Below are 20,530 nucleotides of genomic sequence, written 5' to 3'. Positions count from 1 at the left end.
GTACAAACATAACGCACGTCACGAACACAGAATAGCCAATCGTAAATCAAATAATATCCTGTTTACCAAGTTTACAATATCGTGCATGCTTGTACTTAAATTATATTATCCCGAGTGTTTCATGACATCATGTGACTAAACCGGCCAATCAGCTTCCACCAACCTAAACTTAAATAACAGTGTGTGACAGTTAAATTCATTTCATTATATTGTGATGCAATTCGGAATCAAAATTGAAACAACCTATTATTCTAACGCAGTAATATTTCATGCAATGGCATGATAGGCAGGATCGCCCCACTGCGCAGGTCCTTGCTTGGCGATCACAGCTAACGTATCGCGATCATGAGGTTTTCAGGCTTTGCAGCCCAGGCAATGCAGCCTAGCTGGATCAGCCACTTTTTCCTGACAAGTCGGAGCAAGATTTGAAAAATCAAGCTCCCGGTGAGGTTTGAACTCACGACCCTGGGCTAACCAGGCCCAACGCTCTACCAACTGAGCTACAGGAGCTCAGTGGTTTCACGGGGTATATTGTGGCCAAGGTACACTGGTGCGCAAGCGCACAACTTGCCAGGCAACCTTCACATATACGTAGGGGATCTCTACCACCGTATCAGATAACGCAGTAATATTTCATGCAATGGCATGATAGGCAGGATCGCCCCACTGCGCATGTCCTTGCTTGGCGATCACAGCTAACGTATCGCGATCATGAGGTTTTCAGGCTTTGCAGCCCAGGCAATGCAGCCTAGCTGGATCAGCCACTTTTTCCTGACAAGTCGGAGCAAGATTTGAAAAATCAAGCTTGATATTAATCCAGATACTCTTGGAGAACTCAGTTTATTACGAAGACGAGGAGATGTGCAACTGTTAGTGGCACTTGACCAATCCCTGCTCATGAAAATAATACACAAGTTGTGTATAAGCTGCAGACAGATGGCCACTGTTTCGACCTAAAAGGTCTCATCAGTGCAGCTGGTGTCACCACAAAGACTGTATAGTCACCACAAAGTGGAAGTCTTTGCTTGGCCGTTTGGTAAGCAAAGTCGTCTGATAGTCACACCAGCTGCACTGTAGAGACCTTTTAGGTCGAAACAGTGGCCATCTGTCTGCAGCTTATACACAATTTCATATTATTGGCTCCACATTGCTTATAATACACAAGTGTTTGCGCCTTCCAGGAATTGTGAAGCTTGTTGTATCCCGATACAAACGCCTACACAATGGTTGGTGCGGAATCTTCCTAAGAAACTTATTGCGTACAACAGCTTGATAACAGTTTAAAAGACAAATGATTCGCTTTACGAAGTAATAACTGCTATCACGGACGATATTAAGAAAACAATTCCATCGTCCGTTGCAGTTGAAAAATCAGCGAATAGCTTACAGCTATCAACGTGTATATAACGTGCCCAAAAGTGACCTAAAATGATTTATTTACCTCCACTACAGTAATTTGACCCGCAGCTCTAAACTTTCATCAAAGGGCACAATGGACTTGCGCTTTTCAAAACAGCCACCACAACTATGAGCACCACCTTAGTAACGCAACCTATGCGTTCGTTCCGCTGTTGGGCATCAGAGGCATTCAAATGGCTGTGACTGGTGAGTACATTCACAGCAAGCCAACCATAGCGTTGACGGGGACAACTTTCATCCAAAAGTATCGGTTCCTCTTGGGCCAGAAAGGCGTGAAACAGAGGCTTGATAAACAGTCAGCACGGAGAAATATTGTCAGGCAACTACAGAAGTATTGCGAATTGTGATATGGCATCCGGAAGAGATTTTAACGTCATCGCCTTGCTCATAAAAATATCAATCAAAAGTCAGTTTTGGTGTTGCGGTTTTGCTACAGGCTTGTTTATATCATGAGCTGTCAATTAAGACAACTATACTAGATTTTTAATAATTAAGATATATGACATTAAGGAACAGAACAAAGAAGGTAAGGATAAGATAACTTATAATACTGAGCCTGATATGCACAGAAGATTGTAATCATGATATGTATTTTCCACATTGTTTCGAAAATGTCCGATAGCTAGTTATGCAATATAAAGACAACCACCATGGTTTTTTTTCTCATTGTGGCAGTTAACTCGCACAGACAGTATTTGTCAAATCCCGGACAAAACCTCGTGTTTGCGAGGTGGTCAAAAGATGAAGCGTACAGCGTTACTTGAGCGAAACGACAAACAACAATGAAGTTGTAAACTTGAACTTAAGCTTTCAGGTTCGGGGTCATCGTTTTAGCATCCTTGACTGTAGGCTCGAGTTGACCTAGACTGTAGGCTCGAATTTTTAACTTTACTCCCGATTAAGATAAAATGTGTGATATGCACCCCATAACACGTTTACTCCTTTGTATTCAATGAAAGACTCTTGTACAAAACGAATTTGTATAAATTAAAATACCAAAGAATGTTCTATGCTCAATAACACAGGTTTAAGTAGCATTTTTGTGGTTTTGTTTGAGTTGCAACATGGAAATTTTAAAGTTTGTTTTGCTGCTTCAGAATCTTATCACCATTTTAATTGCTCAAGATTGCACTTTGAGAGGTTTGTAGCTAAACTGTTTCCAGAAAAACATTGATAAGTTATAAATCCCATCAGACAACATATCGACGAAAGCCTTCCTATTGGCGGATGTGCATCGATGTTTGTTTTTGGCAACGCAAATATACTAGATATCTTCCTCCTCCCTAAAACCAACACAATTAACCTTTGAAGCCTGGTGATTAATTGGCACCAACTTAGAAATCCAACTTATCCAACACTTCATGCTGTGTATTTTGTATTTTCATGCCTTATGTATTGTATTCGGTGCGTGTTGAATATTTAATTTATCAACTTGCGCTTTTAATCAGAATGTTTATCGCTGTAGGTGGTGAATCGTTTGATGAACCAACACCACTCAACTCCACCCACACAAAGTGGAAAGTCAATCTACGTGCTGAAAAGGGAAACTTAATCGTAGATTGGTTAACCATCCAACGTCGTACTTACAATCAGAGAATAACCGGCCCCACGATCATGGTTAAGCAAGGAGATCACCTGGAAATATTACTGGTATAAGGAAATTGTCACTAAAATTACTCACAATTGCGTACGTGCAAAAGTTTACAACCTGAGAGACAGGAATAAAGAGAATGCTTTGGTGACTTGTGCTCTTAAACGCAACAAAAGAATTAGGGTAACGTATTTGCATACAACGGAGTATAAAAAAGCGCTATCTCTACAGCTGTACCGAAGCATAGTAATTAAAACACAATTTAAAGGGGTTTTGGTGTCCTCAAGTTAGCACGTGGAAAATTTACATTCTTATCTTAATTACAAAAAATCGCATTATTTTTTTATTTTTCAATACAAGAGAATCAAATTTAAATGTTACTAGAACAACTTTCTGTCCTCCAAAGGGTGGGAAGTTAAACCAATGCGCAAAGGTTAACTTGTGTCACGTGACAGAAGTGCTGCTGGTTAGGTAGATTACATGTAGTAAAAACAATTTATTGCTTCAGGAGAATCACTTGGACACAGCTGACAAGGGTGGGAAGTTAAACGAAAACAGATTTCCAGACAGCACCAATCTACATTTGCACGGCTTGCACATTGACTCAAAGGTACAAAACTGTGCAAATTTCTTCTATGGCTTGTATACATAATCCGCCATTGTGGCGTATAGATCCCCTAGTAAGTTTAGCACATCAACACAACTTTTTCTGATTTGTGAGGTTCAGCGAACACCAATAGATCATTTCCCAACAGCAATTCTACAAGCAAAAGTTAGAATGCACCAATAACCATATCCTTAACCAAGGCAGAAAACCAACTGCTAAATTTTAAGCCTGATATGAGTGAAATATGGAAATATTAGTTCTGTTAAAAATTGGAATTTAAAAGTTAAACCAGTTATATTAAATGTATACCATTTCTGCATCAAAGGACATTTTAAGAACATTAAGAAAACTTTAACCTTAGCCGCGATTATATTATATTATAACTTGTAGGTTCCCGGTGACAATGTGCTGATGCGTATCAAACCTGGTCAGAGTTATTTGTATTCATACAAGTTTGAAGACGACCAACCTGCAGGAACTTACTGGTACCATCCACATCTACATGGTTCAACCATCTTACAGGTATTGGTTATCGTGAAAAACTGCCGAATAGGTCATATAGCTAAAATAACAAGTCAAAGGAGCCTTACAGTTACGTGATACAAGCAACAAATTGTGTTATATCTGAATGCTGTTTTGGGGCATTTAAGAAACCAAACAAGTGCCCACTACGCCCCGGACACTATCCTAAACACTTATATTTACAAAAGATATTTTACTTACTTAGTGCAGACGTATATTTTTCAGTGGTTGAAAAACAAACTAAACTGAAGGCAGTTATTATGCTCAGGTGAATAGTGGTATGGCGGGAATGCTTATTGTACAAGACGATGAGCATACAATAAGCGAAAAACTGAAGGCCGTTACTTGTCCCTTCAATTGCGACCACGACGTTCAGTTGATGTTCCAGTCAACCCTGCTTTATGCACATAACTCCACCGACCCCTACGTCGGAATTCAAAACGCTTATAACGACACTGTACGCAGGTGCGACTTGGGGCCAAAAAAGTTTATATCCACATACTGTGATTTTGGTAACATACCTTTACGCATTGCAACATATAAACCCTTCGGCAAAAGCCAATGAGCCACAGTGATCAGTAAGATACACACAGAGTTTTGACCTATTTTTGTACCCAACGGATCCACGTAGTGAAATGAACCCAAAAGTGGAAAAGTCACGGTTAGTTATCCGACAAGACCATGCTCATTACCAGCTACACTGATGAAACCAAGCAGGTCGAAATAGTGTTCACTATCAGCCGCTCACTGCACAAAGAAATGCCATATAACAACATTCTTTGTGGACAGGGAATTATTCAATTTAAATAATATTTTTAGAATCATACCAACAAGAGAAGGCTGTCCACCCAATAACGAAAATTTGGAAGCCTGGTTGAATAATACGAGCGGAATAGATATTTTTACAACCAACGGGCTACTTAACCCCGTTCTATCCATGCCAACTGGTCAAATGAAAAGATTTAGGTAAGTAACCATTCAGGTACAAAATTTTGCTTTTTGATATACAAGAAATAACTCTTCTCACCCTTTTACATTTTTAAAACACCTCGTAAAGCAATGCCGAAATGTCATAAAAGCCATTTTGTTTAGAGTTCACAAAATTACATTTGCGATCAAAACATAGGTTACGATCCAGAGTCTACATGTAGGTTGAGGAGCCCATCGAACATTCAAATGCACGAGTTAAACTGGGGCTTTCAAACCGGGGCGCAAGGAATAATTCTAAGCCGTTTTCCTTTTTTGTGCCCCACTTGATTCAGCACGCTTTTAAAGAAACGGCTCCGCGACGACAACGAAATAATGCAACGTTGTGGCGTGCTTGCTCTTTATTCGTAGTAAATCGAATGATGCGAACATAGCGTGACACATGACACGTGAGAGAATCGCAAGAAAAAGGTAACGAAATAATGCAACGTAAAGATTTAATTTTCGATTTTCTTGGAACATTTTTTCCTTCAGTCGGGAAACATCGCCAAAAGGGTGTTCCCTAAATGGGTATTCACCGGCGGCAAGCGAAAAATGGTGTCCGCAGTACCAAATGAGTTTGATTAGTGGAAAAAGAAAAAGTTTTTTTTTGAAGAATGGTGAACGCCGGAGGAAGCCCAATCCTAGAGTTGGAAATGGTGAACATCGACACCGAACAACACGACTGCGAGTATCTTGAAGTAGCTTTGGACGGAGTTTACCTCGATCGACCACGTGTTCCCAGACAGAATAAAACCCTAATAGTGCCAGGAGGTCGAGCTGATTGGTTGGTTCGTTGTAACGCACCAGGAACATATGTGGTGGGTTTTATCATAAAGATTTGTTTTACTATACACACGTCCAGGTTGCACCAGTAATATTGAAATAAATATTGTGCATTTGGCTTACGTCCAGTCACATATAAACTTCTTAAGGTTTAATTTGTACATTGCAGTACATTACATTTTCTTTGACGCTTTGTTTTTCATATTTGTAACGTTTGAGGCTAACAATCAAGTTTTTCTGGCAGTTTGCGAACATGCATGCGTAAACACCAAAACAAAACCAATTATTACCACACAGGTCAGGTCCATACCTTCAGAAATTGACAACAACTCAACAGGAACGGCTACAAGAAGATTCAACGGAACACTTCTCACTTTAAAAGTGACAGGACCAGTCCAACCATTCAGCATCGGCAACGTACCACTGCCCACGAGACCTGAATACGTCAACTTCACCACAAACACAACTCTAACCACTACTTTCAGTATAGAGATCGGCCCTCAGTTGACTTTGAATCGTGAACGATTTGCAGGGGAACATTACTTTAGGTGAGGAATGGATAAATATTTGACTTATCTATTGTTTGAATGTCGTTTTAAATTAACGGATCTAGAGTGTGGAAAAGGTTTTATCACCAGCGTGAATATGTAAGAAACAAACCCAACATGTTCAAACCAAAGTTGTTAAACAAGCACAAATGAAACCTTTATTTACAGACACCTTGTAAATGTCAATGAAACCGTCCAGTGGAACTTTTTGAACACAGTGCCTAAAGAAGGTCATCCTATTCACATACACGTCAATCACTTTAAAGTAAGATCCTGATGGAGTTTTTTAGGCAGGAAGTAATTGGCTTTAAACACGTGCTACACATTGTCATCAGGTCCTACCTGTCTGCCAAGACCGAATTTTAAATTCATGTTAAATGAAAAAAACTAACAGACTACTTGATAAATAATATCAACGATGACGAGCACATGTTGTATTATTGTTAGATTGTTGGATATGAACCATATACAGGACCTGTTGGACAGACAGTAAAATCGAATAAAAAGTTCCCAAAGCAACCTTGGATTTTATTTTCCCAAGACACGTCAATGGACAACCGCACGTGTGACTATCAACACGAACTTTACGGTAAATAACTCGTTCCTCACCAAATTTAAATTTAGGTTTAGCGCAGATTCCCCAAAGAAACAAATAAACCAGGAATTAGTTAATTTTCCAGTACAACGTCATTGGAATTTCCAGAAAAGCACTTTAGTCTGTTATAACAAATACGGCTGATACTTTGTCACCAGTGCCCACAAACTTGCTCACAATTGCAATGATTGGGTTAACCTCCGTAGTATGTACACATATATTGGCACTAGACGCCTTTGGTTGCTATAGGATACGAACAATCGATATGGACGATTGAAAAGGAGTATGAATTGACCTTATCATAAAATAAAATGTCACACAAATCATGTCGAAAAAGACATTTTTGTAGCAAAAACAACGACCAAACAACACAAAAGATAAAGGCCTGCCAGAAAAATGAAAAATATATTTTATCTGAAAGGTTAGCGTTCAGAAATAACGATCCAACCTAAAAAAACAAAGACGATGTGACATCCTTGGACAAACATACTACGAATTTATGCACGATATGAATAACAATGTTTATAATGCAGATGAAAAATACAAGGACGAAGTGCCAGGAGACGACACACTTCTATCCTATCCACACGAGGAGATATGGGACAAAGACGTGCCTGGAACAGTTGGGTATTCTCTACCTGGGGAGTACAGGGACACTCTGATGGTACCCCCGCTATCCAACATTACGGTATATACGATAAAAGAAGTTTTCGGCTTAACGACGCTAAAACTAACTTTTGTATACATTATTTGATTTGAATTCCACCAGTTACAGAAACGTTAATTTCATGCCAAAATCTATCAGTCTTGGTATGTAAGACAAATATATTTCGCTTTTGTAACAAGCATCCTCAGTGTTTTTGAAACAACACAAGAAGTGGGTCAAAATAAAATGGCTCACCATTACCTCATCACACGCCCTGTACACAACTGAAAACCTGCCATGTACAACGGGTTGAAGCCTAGCAAAAACATGGGGAAAGTAGAAAGAGCAAAGTCTGCGTTACTGTGATTTGTGACAAATTTACACATACGGTGGAAATCGTTAGGGCAAGTTGCAACAGAATGGGGAATGATTCCCAGAATTAATTAAAATGGGAACACAACTCACGGGTTTTCTCATAATTCTGAGTATAAAGAGACTGGCCCATATTGTTATTAACACTGTCATGTTTAAAAGAAGACGTTTCGGCAAAAACTTATGTCATCATCAGTTTGACTGACGCGATTGGTGTAGCTCCATCATTATAAGGAGCAGACCTGACCGACGTCACAGATAAGGCTACACCAATACTGATGGAGCTACACCAATCGCGTCAGTCAAACTGATGATGACATAAGTTTTTGTCGAAACGTCTTATTTTAACATGACAGTGTTAATACCAATATGGGCCAGTCTCTTTATACTCATAATTAAAATGGATTACACCAAAATACGATTGTGGGTAAATTGTGCCACTAGAAACCCAATGAATGGTTAATTTCCACTTATTACTCCAAACGTTTGTACTCACATTCCATGTCTCGCGAATTGTCAGCTACGTAAAAACGAAATGGGGAAAATTGACGGACAACCTACCTCCCACTTTCAGATCCAGTTTATGGTTCACAAGTTTACTGACATCGTGGTCATCCATTGTCACTTTTTACGTCACGAGGACTTCGGAATGATGCTGTTGGTCGACATCATTGATCCTGGTAAGATTCAAAAGAAAATGAAGCTAAAAAAATAACATTTCTATGCTGTCTTTGTAGAAGAGGGAGACAAAACAAACGTAAATCCGAAGTCAGGAAACGCCCTTCCTGGTCAGTGCGGAAGCCCTCCAGAAGGATGGAACAAGTAAGTTGACTAGAATGAGACTTTTCAAAAAAGTCAAAGCATTGAGACAAGAAGGAATTGGAGCACAGTATTTCGATCAAAAAATCAAAAATGGATATCTTTGAGTTGATGAGTCTGAATAGGAAAGCCAAAGCTAAAATGCTATTGATCATATTAAGATAGTAAAGGATACCAATTTAATTATTTATCACTTTCTCGATTAATTTATCACGTTCTAGGCTTACTTTCACTGGGTAGTCTAAGTCTAATAGCTGTAGTGCAATATCCCTGACAAGGATTGTTATTGTCTGAAAACGTTAGGAAAAGTTGGTTATAGCACAATGTAAAGTCCATAAAACCGGACAATCAAAAAACACCTTTTTTCCGAGATGGGTCCCATAACAAAGGGTACAATAAGGGTACAATAGTCCCTCAGTTCGCAATATGCACCGTTTATTGCATGATTTCGGATATTCGCATAAAAAAATCTTGGTACAATTGTTACTTATCAATAAAATAAAAATACTGAGTGATTCAAATGAGATCATCAAACGTATTTTGGGGTCGCGTAAATTTCCTTCTTGTGTTTTAGCTGCCGATCCTCAAATCCCCCCCTTTTTTTGTTACCGAAGCCAACTGCAGTACACATGTGTACCTCCGTTGCTTTTATCTGATCTATTTGTTTACAGATTATGGCTCTTAATGCTATTATTCTTAATTCCCTTGGGTTTGATCTACCGCCATCGCAGAAACCAGACCCATCATTACAAAGTGGCGTCTCCAATCAGGTCACAATATTGTTGATGATCGATGGAAATCCTATTTGATTAGCGCATTTGACATTAGATTGCACGTGAGTTCTAATTGTTGTGTTTTCCTAACCTGACTTAATTAACTCTCGATGCAAACACTACACCAATATTTATTTACCATGAACAATTTTGGATACGAAATTAACATGCGCAATAATACCAACTCCAAACTGAGTAAATTTACGAACTAGAGCACAGTACAGCTGCGCTGCCCCGCTCCGCCTCAGCTGAACGCACACGGAAAGTTTCATTATTTAAAACCGGAGAGAAACAAAGCGAACGAACGATTTTGAAAAGAAGGACTAACGGTCAGCAAACAGTTAACAAAAGACGGACACTTAAACAAAAACAATGAAAGACTTCTCTAAGGCGTCACATTTAAGCTGGCCAATACAATCACATGAAAACACAGCTGTTGCGTTGAAACTAGCAACGAGATCAAATCACGTGAGAAAGCAACCGTTGCTATACATTTTGAAATGAGATGCTGGACATGACGCTACCTAAAATGCCTTAACACAAAAAATCCATGGAAAGAGATTCCAGACGTTGATAACGAAACCGGCTTTTATGACCATAGTTCATATTTCCATGAATGCAAACGTTGCTATGTAACGTAAAATACGTAACAAGCAAGTAATCACTTTTGAACCGCCAGATACAGTATGGAATGCATCGGTTGCCTCTTACAGGATTTTCAACTTGTGTATTTTGGACCTTGTTTAATTTTTTTTGTCTGAACAATATTTTGTGTGGTTGTTTAAATAAGTGTGCCGTTGTTTTATCACGCATCCATGTGGTTTTGCAATATTGTGTCATAGAATAAGGTAAGAACATCGATGGGAAAGCAACGAGTTCTACGAAATTTTGGGCATCATCTTGCCGCAAATTTCATTCCCGTATTTAATCTGCATTGTGTACATTGCATTAAATTCACATAAAAAATAAACTTACAACGAGCTCAACGATTTCAAATTTGAAGGATTTCTGACATATGAAACATATTCTGTTCAGAAACATCGTCAGGTTATAGAAAAAAGCCAAAGGATTAACCCAGAAAAGGAACGCCAATACCTTAAGCATGCCCATAACTCGTTTTGTGAACATCTGAAGAGTTCACACACAAAAACTACTGTTTGCCTTTTACAGAAGTGCAATTTGTATATAGGAACGCAGGCCTTCTTATCATCACTTGCGTTTTGTATAGACGGCACAATAGCCGTAACAGAATTGAAACCCACAGTCTCGCCTTTAATGAGGTTTAAACCTTCGTCCTTGGACAGGTCTGTGTCACACCAACAGAATAATATGAGATCCCTTGCCTGTTAGTTTCCCTGTATCATGTGCAACAACACCTCATGTAAACCCCCAGAAGAATGCTACGTCACAATGTTTGCATAACTGCACAGATTGCAGACTTGTTCACCACCCTTTTCGTACAAACATAACGCACGTCACGACCGCAGAATAGCCAATCGTAAATCAAATAAAATCCTGTTTACCAAGTTTACAATATCGTGCATGCTTGTACTTAAATTATATTATCCCGAGTGTTTCATGACATCACGTGACTAAACCGGCCAATCAGCTTCCACCAACCTAAACTTAAATAACTGTGTGTGACAGTTAAATTCATTTCATTATATTGTGATGCCATTCGGAATCAAAATTGAAAAACCTATTATTCTATTGACACCAACGCTATGTTTCGCTATGCCGAAGTCTAACCAGCTAAATCAATTGTTGAGATTTGTGAATACAATATTAATCCAGATACTCATTGGAGAACTCAGTTGATTGCGAAGACGAGGAGATGTGCAACTGTTAGTGGCATTTGACCAATCCCTGCTCATGAAAATAATACACAAGTGTTTGCGCCTTCCAGGAATTGTGAAGCTTATTGTATCCCGATACAAACGCCTACATAATGGTTGGTGGGGAATCTTCCTAACAAACTTATTTCGAACAAGAGCTTCATAACAGTTTAAAAGACAAATGAATCGCTTTACGAAGTAATAACTGCAATCACGGACGATATTAAGAAAACAATTCCATCGTCCATTGCAGTTGAAAAATCAGCGAATAGCTTACAGCTATCAACGTGTATATTACGTGCCCAAAAGTGCCCTAAAATGATTTATTTACCTCCACTACAGTAATTTGACCCGCAGCTTTAAACTTTCATCAAAGGGCACAAGAGACTTGCGCTTTTCAAAACAGCCACCACAACTATGAGCACCACCTTAGTAACGCAACCTATGCGTTCGTTCCGCTGTTGGGCATCAGAGGCATTCAAATGGCTGTGACTGGAGAGTACATTCACAGCATGCCAACCATAGCGTTGACGGGGACAACTTTCATCCAAAAGTATCGGTTCCTCTTGGGCCAGAAAGGCGTGAAACAGAGGCTTGATAAATATTCACCAACGGAGAAATATTGCCAGACAACTACAGAAGTATTGCTAATTGTGATATGGCATCCGAAAGAGATTTTAACGTCATCGCCTTGCTCATAAAAATATCAATTAAAAGTCAGTTTTGATGTTGCGGTTTTGCTACAGACTTGTTTATATCATGAGCTGTCAATTAAGACAACTATACTAGATTTTTAATACTTAATATATATATGACATTAAGGAACAGAACAAAGAAGGTAAGGATAAGATAACTTATAATACGGAGCCTGATATACACAGAAAATTGTAATCATGATATGTATTTTCCACATTCTTTCGAAAATGTCCGATAGCTAGTTATGCAATATAAAGACAACCACCATGGGTTTTTTTCTCATTGTGGCAGATAACTCGCACAGACAGTATTTGTCAAATCCCGGACAAAACCTCGTGTTTGCGAGGTGGTCAATAGTTGAAGCGTACAGCGTTACTTGAGCGAAACGACAAACGACAATAAAGTTGTAAACTTGAATTTAAGCTTTCAGGTTCGGGGTTATCGTTTTAGCAACCTTGACTGTAGGCTTGATTTGACCTTGACTGTAGGCTCGAATTTTTAACTTTACTCCCGATTAAGATAAAATGTGTGATATGCACCCCATAACACGTTTACTCCTTTGTATTCAATGAAAGACTCTTGTACAAAACGAATTTGTATAAATTGAAATACCAAAGAATGTTCTATGCTCAATAACACAGGTTTAAGTAGCATTTTTGTGGTTTTGTTTGAGTTGCAACATGGAAATTTTAAAGTTTGTTTTGCTGCTTCAGAATCTTATCACCATTTTGATTGCTCAAGAAGATTGCACTTTGAGAGGTTTGTAGCTAAACTGTTTCCAGAAAAAACATTGATAAGTTATGAATCCCATCAGACAACATATCGACGAAAGCCTTCCTATTGGCGGATGTGTATCGATGTTTGTTTCTGGCAACGCAAATATACTAGATATCTTTCTCCTCCCTAAAACCAACATAATTAACCTTTGAAGCCCGGTGATTAATTGGCACCAACTTACAAATCCAACTACCCAACTTATCCAACACTTCATGCTGTGTATTTTGTATGCGTGTTGAATAATTAATTTATCAACTTGCGCTTTTAATCAGAATGTTTATCACTGTAGGTGGTGAATCGTTTAATCAATCAAAACCACTCAACTCCACCAACACAAAGTGGAAAGTCAATCTGCGTGCTGAAAAGGGAAACTTAAACGTAGACTGGTTAACCATCCAACGTCGTACTTATAATCAGCAAATACCCGGCCCCACGATTATGGTCAAGCAAGGCGATCACCTGGAAATATTACTGGTATATGGAAATGTCACTAAAATTACTCACAATTGCGTACGTGCAAATGTTTACAACCTGAGAGATAGGAGTAAAGAGGATGCTTTGGTGACTTGTGCTCTCAAACGTAACAAAAGAATCAGGGTAACGTATTTGCATACAACGGAGTATAAAACATGTTCGAAAGCGCTATCTCTACAGCTGTACCGAAGCATAGTAATGAAAACACAATTTGAAGGGGTTTTGGTGTCCTCAAGTTAGCACGTGGAAAATTTACATTCTTATCTTAATTACAAAAAATCGCATTATTTTTTAATTTTTCAATACAGGAGAATCAAATTTAAATGTTTCTAGAACAACTTTCTGTCCTCCAAAGGGTGGGAAGTTAAACCAATGCGCAAAGGTTAACTTGTGTCACGTGACAGAAGTGCTGCTGGTTAGGTAGATTACATGTAGTAAAAACAATTTATTGCTTCAGGAGAATCACTTGGACACAGCTGACAAGGGTGGGAAGTTAAACGAAAACAGATTTCCAGACAGCACCAATCTACATTTGCACGGCTTGCACATTGACTCAAAGGTACAAAACTGTGCAAATTTCTTCTATGGCTTGTATACATAATCCGCCATTGTGGCGTATAGATCCCCTAGTAAGTTTAGCACATCAACACAACTTTTTCTGATTTGTGAGGTTCAGCGAACACCAATAGATCATTTCCCAACCGCAATTCTACAAGTAAAAGTTAGAATGCACCATAACCATATCCTTAACCAAGGCAGAAAACCAACTGCTATAAATTTTAAGCCTGATATGAGTGAAAAATGGAAATATTAGTTCTGTTAAAGATTGGAATTTAAAAGTTAAACCAGTTATATTAAATGTATACCATTTCTGCATCAAAGGACATTTTAAGAACATTAAGAAAACTTTAACCTTAGCCGCGATTATATTATAGTGTAACTTGCAGGTTCCCGGTGACAATGTGCTGATGCGTATCAAACCTGGTCAGAGTTATTTGTATTCATACAAATTTGAAGACGACCAACCTGCAGGAACTTACTGGTACCATCCACATCTACATGGTTCAACCATCTTACAGGTATTGGTGATCGTGAAAAACTGCCGAATAGGTCATATAGCTAAAATAACAAGTCAAAGGAGCCCTACAGTTACGTGATACATGCAACAAAATGTGTTATATCTGAATGCTGTTTTGGGGCATTTAAGAAACCAAACAAAGTCAATTCACCCACTACGCCCTGGACACAATCCTAAACACTTATACTTACAAAAAGATATTTTGCTTACTTAGTGCAGACGTATATTTTTTAGTGGCTGAAAATCAAACTAAACTGAAGGCAGTTATTATGCTCAGGTGAACAGTGGTATGGCGGGAATGCTTATTGTACAAGACGATGAGCATACAATAAGCGAACAACTGAAGGGCGTTACTTGCCCCTTCAATTGCGCCCACGACATTCAGTTGATGTTCCAGTCAACCCTGCTTTATGCACACAACTCCACCGACCCCTACGTCGGAATTCAAAACGCTTATAACGACACTGTACGCAGGTGCGAAAGTTTATTTAAACATACCGTGATTTTGGTAGCATATCTTTTCTCATTGCAACATATGAACCCGTTTGGCAAAAGTTACGGTTTACAAAATTTACTAATTAAATTTTGCAGTAAATAAATAAATATATGAGCCAATGAGTGATCAGTAGGATACACACAGAGTTTTGACCTATTTTTGTACCCAACGGATCCACGTAGTGAAATGAACCCAAAGGTGGAAAAGTCACAGTTAGTTATCCCACAAGACCATGCTCATTACCAGCTACACTGATGAAACCAAGCAGGTCGAAATATTGTTCACTATCAACAGCATACTGCACAAAGAAATGCCATATAACAACATTCTTTGTGGACAGGGAATTATCCAATTTAAATAATATTTTAGAATCATACCAACAGGAGAAAAAGGCTGTCCACCCAATAACGAAAATTTGGAAACCTGGTTGAATAATACGAGCGGAATAGATATTTTCACAACCAACGGGCTACTTAACCCCGTTCTATCCATGCCAACTGGTCAAATGAAAAGATTTAGGTAAGTAACCATTCAGCTACAAAATTTTGCTTTTTGATATACAAGAAATAACTCTTCTCACCCTATTACATTTTGAAAACCTCGTAAAGCAATGCCGAGATGTCAATAAAAGCCATTTTGTTTTTGAGTTCACAAAATGACATTTGCGATCAAAATATAGGTTACGATTCAGAGCCTACATGTAGGTTGAGGAGCCCATCGAACAGTCAAATGCACGAGTTAAACTAGGGCTGTTATACCGGGGCGCAAGGAATAAATCTAAGCCGTTTCCTTTTTTCGTGGCCCACTTGGTTCAGCACGCTTTTAAAGAAACGGCCCCACGGACGACAACAAAATAGTACAACCTAAGGATTTAATTTTTGATTTTCTTGGAACGTATTTTCCTTACCAAGTCGGGAGACATCACCAAAAGGGTGTTCCCTAAATGGGTATTCAAAGGCGGCAAGCGAAAAATGGTGTCCGCAGTACAAAATAAGTTTGATTAGTGGGAAAAGAAAAAGTTTTTTTTAAAGAATGGTGAACGCTGGAGGAAGCCCAATCCTAGAGTTGGAAATGGTAAATATTGACACCGAACAACACGACTGCGAGTACCTTGAAATAGCTTTGGACGGAGTTTACCTCGATCGACCACGTGCTCCCAGACAGATGAAAACCTTAATAGTGCCAGGGGGAAGAGCTGATTGGTTGGTTCGTTGTAACGCACCAGGAACATATGTGGTGGGTTTTATTATTAGGATTTGTTTTATCATACACGTGTCCAACTGGCTGCAGTATTAATAACGAAGATATGGTGGTAATGGACTTACATAGTCCCAGCTCCCAAGTCACGTCCCCTTAAGGGATAATTTACGAAATACCCTACCTAACATTTTCTTTAACAATTTGTTTTGTACCCTTGTAAAAATCGAGACGAAAAAACCAAACTTTCATGGTAGTTTGCGAACATGTATGCGTAAACAAAAAACAAATGTTATTACACAGTTGAGATCCATAGCCTTGGAAATTGACAGCAACTCAACAGGAACAGATACAAGAAGATTCAACGGAACACTTCTCACTTTAAAAGTGACAGGTTCAGTCCAACCATTCAGCATCGGCAACGTACCACTGCCCGCAAGACCTGATTACGTCAACTTTGCCACAAGGACAGATCTAACCAGTACTTTCAGTATAGAGATCGGACCTCAGTTGACTTTGAATCGCGAACGATTTGCAGGGGAACATTACTTTAGGTGAGGAATGGATAAAAACTAAATTATGTTTTGTTTGAATGTCGCTTTAAAATTAACAGATCTAGAGAGGGGAAAGCGTTTTTTCACCAGTGTCAATATGTATAAAACAAACCCAATATGTTCAAACCAAAGTATTTATATCAGGAAAACTTTATTTACAGACACCTTGTAAATGTCAATGAAACCGTCCAGTGGAACTTTTTGAACACAGTGCCTAAAGAAGGTCATCCTATTCACATACACGTCAATCACTTTAAAGTAAGATCTTGATAGAGTTTTTTAGACAGAAAGTAATTTGCTTTAAACACGTGTCACACATTGTCATCAGGACGTTCCTGTCTGCCAAGACCAAATTTTAAATTACTGTTAAATGCTAAAAATATACAGATTACTTGATAAATAATATCAACAATGATAAACCACATGTTGTATTATTGTTAGATTGTTGGATATGAACCATATACAGGGCCTGTTGGACAGACAATAAAATCAACTGAAAAGTTCCCAAAGCAACCTTGGATTTTATTTTCCCAAGACACGTCATCGGACGACCGCGTGTGCTACTATCAACATGAACTTTACGGTAAATGATTCTTTCCTCACCAAATTTAAAATTAGGATCGGCGCAGATTCCCCGAAGAAATAAACCACGAATCAGTCGATTTTCCAGTACAACATCATTGGAATTTCAAAAAAAAGCACTATAGTCTGTCGTTACAACTACCACTGATGTCACCAGTGCCTAGAAACTTGCTCGCAATCGCAATGAGTGAAGTTTAAAAATCCGTAGTATGTACACTTACATTGCCAATAGACGCCCTTGGTTGCTATTGGATCTGAACAATCGATTTGGACGATTGAAAAGGAATATAATTTGACCTTATCATAAAATAAAATGTGTGTGACTTTTTTAAGGTTGGTGACTACATAGGAAATGTCACACAAATCATGTCGAAAAAAGACATGCATCCAATATTTTTGAGGCAAAAACAACGACCAAACTACATAAAGAATAAAGGCTTGTCAGAAAAATGAATAATATATTATCTCTAAAACGTTAGCTTTCAAACCAGGGTCAAATATGAGAAACAAGGACGCTGTGACAATATTGGACAATTATGTTATGAATGTATGCACCATGAATAACAATGTTTATAATGCAGATGAAAAATACAAGGACGAAGTGCCAGAAGACGACACACTTCTATCTTATCCACACCACGAGATATGGGATAAAGACGTAGCTGGAACAGTTGGATATTCTCAGCGCGGGGACTACAGGGACACTCTAATGGTACCCCCGCTATCTAACATTACGGTAAATACCATAAAGAAAATTTTCGGGTCAACGACGCAAAAATAACTTTTGTATTCGTTATTTGAAATGGATTCCACAAAAACACGATTGTGGGAAAACTGTGGCGCTAGAAACCCAATGGACAAATTGCAGTTACGTAAAAACGAAATGGGAAAAATTGACGGACAACTTCACACTTTCAGATCCAGTTTATGGTTCACAAGTTTACTGACATCGTGGTCATCCATTGTCATTTTTTGCGTCACGAGGACTTCGGAATGATGCTGTTGGTCGACATCATCGACCCTGGTAAGATTTAAAAGAGAAGGAAGCCAAAAAATGTAACATTTCTATTGCGCCTTTACAGAAGAGGGGGACAAAACAAACGTAAACCCGAAATCAGGAAACGCCCTTCCTGGTCAGTGCAACAGTTCCATTAAGCTTACAAACAGGTATTTGGACTTAGTTAGTGAATAAATTTATGTTTTTCATAACTATTTGGGATATACCAGCCAATGAAGTTCTGCCGTATTTAATGTATGTCCTATAAAAAGAACTTCAACATATTTGCAAATGCACGACTATTAACGTAAGGTTTCAAAACACAAGAACTGTTCTTTTTTGCAGATATTGGCATGTGGTGATCTGCATTTTGACGATTCTGACACAATATCGTCTCAGAATCATCTAAAAGTGGCGAAGTAGCTTTAACCTTGCCACAAATTTGTTTGTGTAAATTGTGTACATAACACTAATTTCATACACAGAAAATATAACTTATTGAATCAGAGCCGCCAGAAGCGGTTTATAGCGTCTTTGTGACAAACACCGATATTCAATTACATACATACCGTTATTCGTGCAATTATCTCTAATCACGCACGTAACTCATCAAATACATACATCCAGCAAAGAAAGTTCCTCATTATCGGATTGAAAATTTAAAAAAACACGCTTTCGTTGAGGCTCGATCCCTCGACCCTTGGTATTCCAGTCTTGCCACGATAAGCAACAACAGCTCAAATTGGTCAGAGTGAAAATCGTTTACAATTGTGTATGAACCATTTAAAGCATATCTCACTTACAGTGGAGAATAAAACAACAAATATCAAGCAAATAACACAGCTTTGCAATAATGTGGCCAACAGTTTTAAGTTGATGTCGCTGGTAAATTTGAAAAGAGTTGGTATTTTGCCGTTACGGAAGAGCTAAAGAAGCTGAATTTGGAAACCACCAACCTATAGGAGGGAGAAAAAAAACATTCAACTTTGCTATTGTTTAATGGTGGACAGCGACATGACAGGAGTGATTACTGTAAAGGCAACACAGCATACGGGTATGCCTTACGACACGGATATGTTTTGGGTGCTGAAATTTGACCAGGCATATCGAAACCACGACTAGGGTGTGGGTATTAAGAAACTCGAAAAATCTAATATTTTGTGTGGTTGAATAGTATACGGATGCCGCAACGGCCCTCCTTTAATAAACATGCATTCGTTCCGCTGTTTGGCATCAGTGTCGTTTATGACTGTGGTTGGAGCGTAGAATTAGAGCAAGCCAACCATAAATTTTTCGACGGGACAATTATTAACCAAGCGTTTCGGTTCATCTTGGGCAAGACAGACAAGGGTCTTGACAAACAGAAAGTTGATTGAAGCGTTTGGTCGTCGCAGGAAACCGTAACAGACATTGCCAATTACGTCCACACATAAACAAAGCAAGCAATTTAAACAGTCAATTTCCATAGGCTGACGATATTGCTAATTGGGATACCGCAACCAAATTTTCAACGTTATCGGTAATCACACAGAAACGACAATTTAATAGCTAGTTGGAACTTCGCGTCTTTGCAGCAGGCCACTGTATTGTATGATATGTGATTATAAAAGTAGCCCTTCAAGTGGCAAAGCAAAAATATACGTATATGAACAAAAGCGGAACAATATTAGGTAATTTAAACTCATATGTTTGACGTCTGGCATTTACATAAATTGTTGTGATTATGTTATTATTACTAGTTGTGTTGCATTACAGACATACGTACTTCCCATATTGTTTCAAAACGCACCAGACTTGGTCGTAGAACTACATCTTCCCTGTTTCCCGAATAAGGCAGTAAAATTTTAAAGACAGTTTTTATCAAACCCTTGACAAACGCTCGTGTTTGCGATGTGGGCAATAGCTAAAGTGTGCCTTCTTAGAGCGAAACTAGTCGTGGCAATAAAGTTGCGAAGTTTGAGTTTCTAGTTGCAGGGTTATCGTTATAGCAACCTTGATTGTAGGCTCTAGTTGCCAGACATACTGATGTTGAAGGGGAAAAGTGCCTAAATGTCCGATTTTGAGATGACACCTAATTGCTGATGAATTAACGTAACATTTGTTGGTTGCGCTTCCCTAGACTCATGATGACAAGATATATTTCCAAATCTTATCGTAATTGTGCTGAGGAATTCGTGCTCTTTTAGGATAGCCGTAATGT

At 38.6% G+C, this 20,530-nt stretch overlaps 2 protein-coding genes and 1 non-coding gene across 4 annotated transcripts; 2 read left to right on the top strand and 1 right to left on the bottom strand.

The window, feature by feature from the left end:
- Window positions 1–436: 436 nt before the first annotated feature.
- Trnat-ggu (transfer RNA threonine (anticodon GGU)) lies at window positions 437–510 on the bottom strand. Its single transcript has one exon. It is a non-coding gene; the product is annotated as a tRNA-Thr (tRNA).
- A 1,174-nt stretch (window positions 511–1,684) lies between these two features.
- Window positions 1,685–10,623, top strand: LOC145906301 (laccase-like). Of its 2 annotated transcripts, none has more exons than XM_082993716.1 (14): window positions 1,685–1,825; window positions 2,885–3,069; window positions 3,519–3,620; window positions 4,008–4,139; window positions 4,408–4,604; window positions 4,959–5,105; window positions 5,722–5,926; window positions 6,189–6,439; window positions 6,608–6,704; window positions 6,887–7,028; window positions 7,568–7,722; window positions 8,627–8,732; window positions 8,790–8,874; window positions 9,543–10,623. In XM_082993716.1, exons 1-14 carry the CDS (start codon window positions 1,768–1,770, stop codon window positions 9,655–9,657), a joined length of 1,977 nt encoding a protein of 658 aa, XP_082849842.1. In that variant the 5' UTR covers window positions 1,685–1,767; the 3' UTR covers window positions 9,658–10,623. The 2 variants fall into 2 exon arrangements, with proteins under 2 accessions (XP_082849842.1, XP_082849841.1); XM_082993715.1 differs by lacking the exon at window positions 1,685–1,825 and adding an exon at window positions 2,443–2,559.
- A 2,191-nt stretch (window positions 10,624–12,814) lies between these two features.
- On the top strand, window positions 12,815–19,038 carry LOC145905621 (laccase-like). The gene is made up of 14 exons (XM_082992868.1): window positions 12,815–12,934; window positions 13,242–13,426; window positions 13,884–13,985; window positions 14,374–14,505; window positions 14,782–14,978; window positions 15,370–15,519; window positions 16,032–16,236; window positions 16,501–16,751; window positions 16,913–17,009; window positions 17,193–17,334; window positions 17,915–18,069; window positions 18,252–18,357; window positions 18,416–18,500; window positions 18,676–19,038. Exons 1-14 carry the CDS (start codon window positions 12,856–12,858, stop codon window positions 18,737–18,739), a joined length of 1,950 nt encoding a protein of 649 aa, XP_082848994.1. The 5' UTR covers window positions 12,815–12,855; the 3' UTR covers window positions 18,740–19,038.
- Window positions 19,039–20,530: the final 1,492 nt, after the last annotated feature.

The sequence above is a fragment of the Ascidia mentula genome, chromosome 6, assembly GCF_947561715.1.
Source record: "Ascidia mentula chromosome 6, kaAscMent1.1, whole genome shotgun sequence".
NCBI classification, from domain to species: Eukaryota; Metazoa; Chordata; class Ascidiacea; order Phlebobranchia; family Ascidiidae; genus Ascidia; species Ascidia mentula.
Note: the sequence above shows the minus strand (reverse complement) of the source record. Positions and strands in the feature narration are given on the sequence as shown.

Excerpts from the sequence above, each read along its gene's own strand:
- LOC145906301 (XM_082993715.1), top strand. The coding sequence starts at position 2,484 with ATGGAAATTTTAAAGTTTGTTTTGCTGCTTCAGAATCTTATCACCATT. Across the intron at positions 4,605-4,958 it reads TATAACGACACTGTACGCAG|AATCATACCAACAAGAGAAG; the intron begins GTGCGACTTGGG and ends TAATATTTTTAG. Across the intron at positions 7,029-7,567 it reads CTATCAACACGAACTTTACG|ATGAAAAATACAAGGACGAA; the intron begins GTAAATAACTCG and ends TTTATAATGCAG.
- LOC145905621 (XM_082992868.1), top strand. The coding sequence starts at position 12,856 with ATGGAAATTTTAAAGTTTGTTTTGCTGCTTCAGAATCTTATCACCATT. Across the intron at positions 14,979-15,369 it reads TATAACGACACTGTACGCAG|AATCATACCAACAGGAGAAA; the intron begins GTGCGAAAGTTT and ends ATAATATTTTAG. Across the intron at positions 17,335-17,914 it reads CTATCAACATGAACTTTACG|ATGAAAAATACAAGGACGAA; the intron begins GTAAATGATTCT and ends TTTATAATGCAG.